The following is a 3,230-nucleotide window of genomic DNA, read 5'->3' as shown; positions in this document are numbered from 1 at the left end:
CTCCTGGAGCCTCCGCGCCGGCTCAGCCTGGGGGCCGGCTCGGGCCCGGTCCGCCGCCGCACCCAGGACCGAAGCTGCATGCCCGAGGACCAGGCCCGCACAGCCATGGTGAGAAAGCTAGGCCTGCCCTAGCCGGAGCCGCCCGCCAGCCTAGCCCCCGCGGGCCTGCCCCTCCCTAGCCTTGGTGTCCCTCGGACGCCCTTCCCTCACCTAACCCTTTGTGGCCTCACCCTCGGCGTCCAGCTCCTCCTTCCTGGTGCTCCCAGTCCACCTGCTGGGGCGAGCCCCTTCGGGTGACACCCCCTTAATCTCTCTTATTCCCGCTGATACCCTTTGTCACCCCCCCAGTGACAGCCTCTCTCGCGTTCTCTTCGCGTCTCCCTCCTCTCCTTTAACCTTCCTTTCTTTCTCCTCTACCATTTTGCCTTTTTGTCTCTACTGTGGTCTTTACCCCTTCCCCCTTCTTCCTCCCCATTTTTCTCTCCTGCACTTTGCTCTCCCTTCTCACCCCCTTCACCATTTTATCTCCACTACCCCCTCCTCCCCTTCGTCCTCTATCATCCACATTTCCTTCACATATCCTCGCCGGCTCGCACAGTTGTCCCCATTTCCTTCTACAGGCTTCAGGGGTCTAAGCAGGAACAAATTGAAGGCGATTGCTTCCCAGGAACTGTCGGGCGGGCAGATAGGGATTCGTTGGCTGGCTGGCTCTCGCTCTCTCTCTCTCTCTCTCTCTCTCTCTCTCTCTCGCTTCATCTCTTCATCTCCTCCCTCCCTCTCTGGAGGGCAGAAAGAGGAGATTAGAGGTATGAAAGAGAGCTTGGGAGCTTTTTTATTTTGTGTCATTGGAAAACCTGAGTGATGGTGTGCTATGGAGTGGTGGAGTGAGGGTCAGCATGCATATTGTGATCTTATGAGAGATATGGCCTTTTGACAGAAATAGCTAAAAATGTTTTGAAATTTGCTTTTCAGTGTCTTAAGTGGAGGTACAGTTTGTGATATTTAAAAATATTTGTTTACAGACTTTACTGTTATTACTTAGAGTAAATGAATTTTGGGCTGGGGTTGTAGCTCAGTGCCTAAGCATAAGGTACTGGTTTGATCCTCAGCACCATACAAAAATAGAGATATTTGTGTCCATTTAGAATTAAAAAAAGAAAAAAAAATGTTCTTGTTTGGAAGCAGCTACCAAAGGCATTTGAAGACTGAAAATAAGTGTGGCAATCAGCTTGTGGCAGCCTGATTCCTTCTAAAGGGTTCATTTGTTTTGCCCTTTCTTGGGAGAGCCTTTTATTTACAAATTTTCTTTATGTTTCAAAACAGGTTGAGACTTCAGTTGGCTTTTCATTGAATTGATTACCTGTGGTTTTCTGTACGTTTATTGAAAACATTACTACATCACTTTCAAGCTAAATTTTGATCTCTGTGAAGAATAAGACATTCTAGTCAAAACTCAGTCCTGGTAATCATGTTCTCCTTGGTTAGTCAGTTTCTATTTTCTCTTTATCTGAATTTTAGGAAATGGTTTACTATCAAGTCATTTAACCTATAAACATTTCCAAACTCATTGACTGCATTTATAGGTTTTCATTCTCCTGTGTCTGTCTCCATCACACTGTCATTGTGTGCTAGCTTGTTTGTCCTTGTGGAATGTGAATTCTAGCAGCAACTGTGCCTTCCTGTTATTCCCTGTGCCAGGTCAAGTAGATGCTTGATTGATTCACTTTGTGGTCTCATTTTTCAACTTGACATGGATAGTCTTAAACTGAAAATTGAGGCAACTAGTGGACTCCACAGCAAGAGTGAGTTTTGAGAGGGCTGGGGATGTGGCTCAAGAGGTAGCACGCTTGCCTGGCATGCATGCGGCCCTGGGTTCGATCCTCAGCACCACATATAAACAAAGATGTTGTGTCCGCCGAAAACTAAAAAATAAATGTTAAAATTCTCCCTCTCTCTCTCTCTAAAAAAAAAAAAAAAAAAGTGAGTTTTGAGAATTTTTTTTTTTTAAATTTTAATTTTGAGCCATCCTACCCAAGACAGATTGCTAGATTTTTGAAAGTGTGGGCCTTCCCACTGAGAATGAATGTATAAGTACAGAGGGAGGAATTATGAACTCTTCTTTGGCTATTTAGGACCCCAAAGTGTCATTTGAGCTGGGCCTGAAAGATGAATAGGATTTATTTATTTGTAGATCATTTGGGAGGGGAAAGAAAGCTTCACTGTGAATATGAAGTAGAAAAGCTGTAGAATGTATTTCAGGAAGCAGAATTACCTTATATAGAATGAAAGGATGTAAGAGTGAAGATATGTATTAGGAAATGAGGCTAGAAAGATATTGTCTTAGTCTTTTCATGTTGCTTTAACAAAATACCATAAAATGGGTAGCTTGTAAACAACAGAAATTTATTTCTCAGTGTTCTGGGGGCTAGGAAGTCCAAGTTCAAGGCTCTGGCACATTTGGTTTCTGGTGAGGGCTGTCTTCCTGTTTATTTATTTAAAAAATTTTTAGGGGCTGGGATTGTGGCTCATCGGTAGAGTGCTCGTCTATCACGAGTGGGACCCGGGTTCGATTCTCAGCACCACATAAAAATAAAGGCATTGTGTTGTGTCCATCTACACCTAAAAAAAAAAAAATTATGAGCTGGCATTGTGGCTCAGTGGTAGAATACTCATCTCGCATGTGCGGGACCTTAGGTTCAATCCTCAGCACCACATAAAAATAAATAAGTGAAATAAAGGTATTGTGTCCAACTGCAACTAAAAAAATTATTAAAATATATATATTTTTAATTTTGTAATTGTAGACGGACAGCATGCCTTTATTTGTTTATTTTTATGTGGTGCTGTGGATTGAACCCAATGCCTCACACATGAGAGGCAAGCGCTCTGCCATTGAGCTACAGCCCCAGCTCCTGTCTTCCTTGTTTAATAGATGGCATCTTCTACCAGTGTCCTTGCGTGGTAAAAGGAGCAGGACAGTTCTAGGGCTTTTTCTTCTTCTTCTTCTTCTTCTTTTTTTTTTTTTTTTTTTTTTTTCTGTTTCGTAGTACGTTGTCGGTGGACAGCACACCTTCTTTCGATTTGTTCCTTTTTGTATGGCGTGGTAAGGCTCAAACTCTGTGCTAGGCCGGTCCTCTGCCACTGACCCAAAGACACAGACAGCCCCTAGACAAGAAAGGATTCTCAGAGGCTGGTCATCTTCCAATTTTTTTTTTTTTTTTTTTTTTTAA

The 3,230-nt window shown here is 43.4% G+C and overlaps 1 protein-coding gene across 1 annotated transcript in view; it reads left to right on the top strand.

Moving 5' to 3' along the window:
* The first annotated feature begins 6 nt into the window (after positions 1–6).
* Zyg11b (zyg-11 family member B, cell cycle regulator) overlaps positions 7–3,230 on the top strand; it is a 75,501-nt gene continuing 72,277 nt past the window's right edge. The window contains exon 1 of the mRNA XM_015484984.2: positions 7–108. Within this exon, the coding sequence (XP_015340470.1) occupies positions 79–108 (30 nt within the window). The 5' untranslated portion in view covers positions 7–78. The remainder of the gene's footprint in view (positions 109–3,230) is intronic.

Source organism: Marmota marmota, unplaced genomic scaffold, assembly GCF_001458135.2.
Source record: "Marmota marmota marmota unplaced genomic scaffold, marMar, whole genome shotgun sequence".
Taxonomy (NCBI): domain Eukaryota; kingdom Metazoa; phylum Chordata; class Mammalia; order Rodentia; family Sciuridae; genus Marmota; species Marmota marmota.
This window is presented reverse-complemented; position numbering and strand designations above follow the sequence as displayed.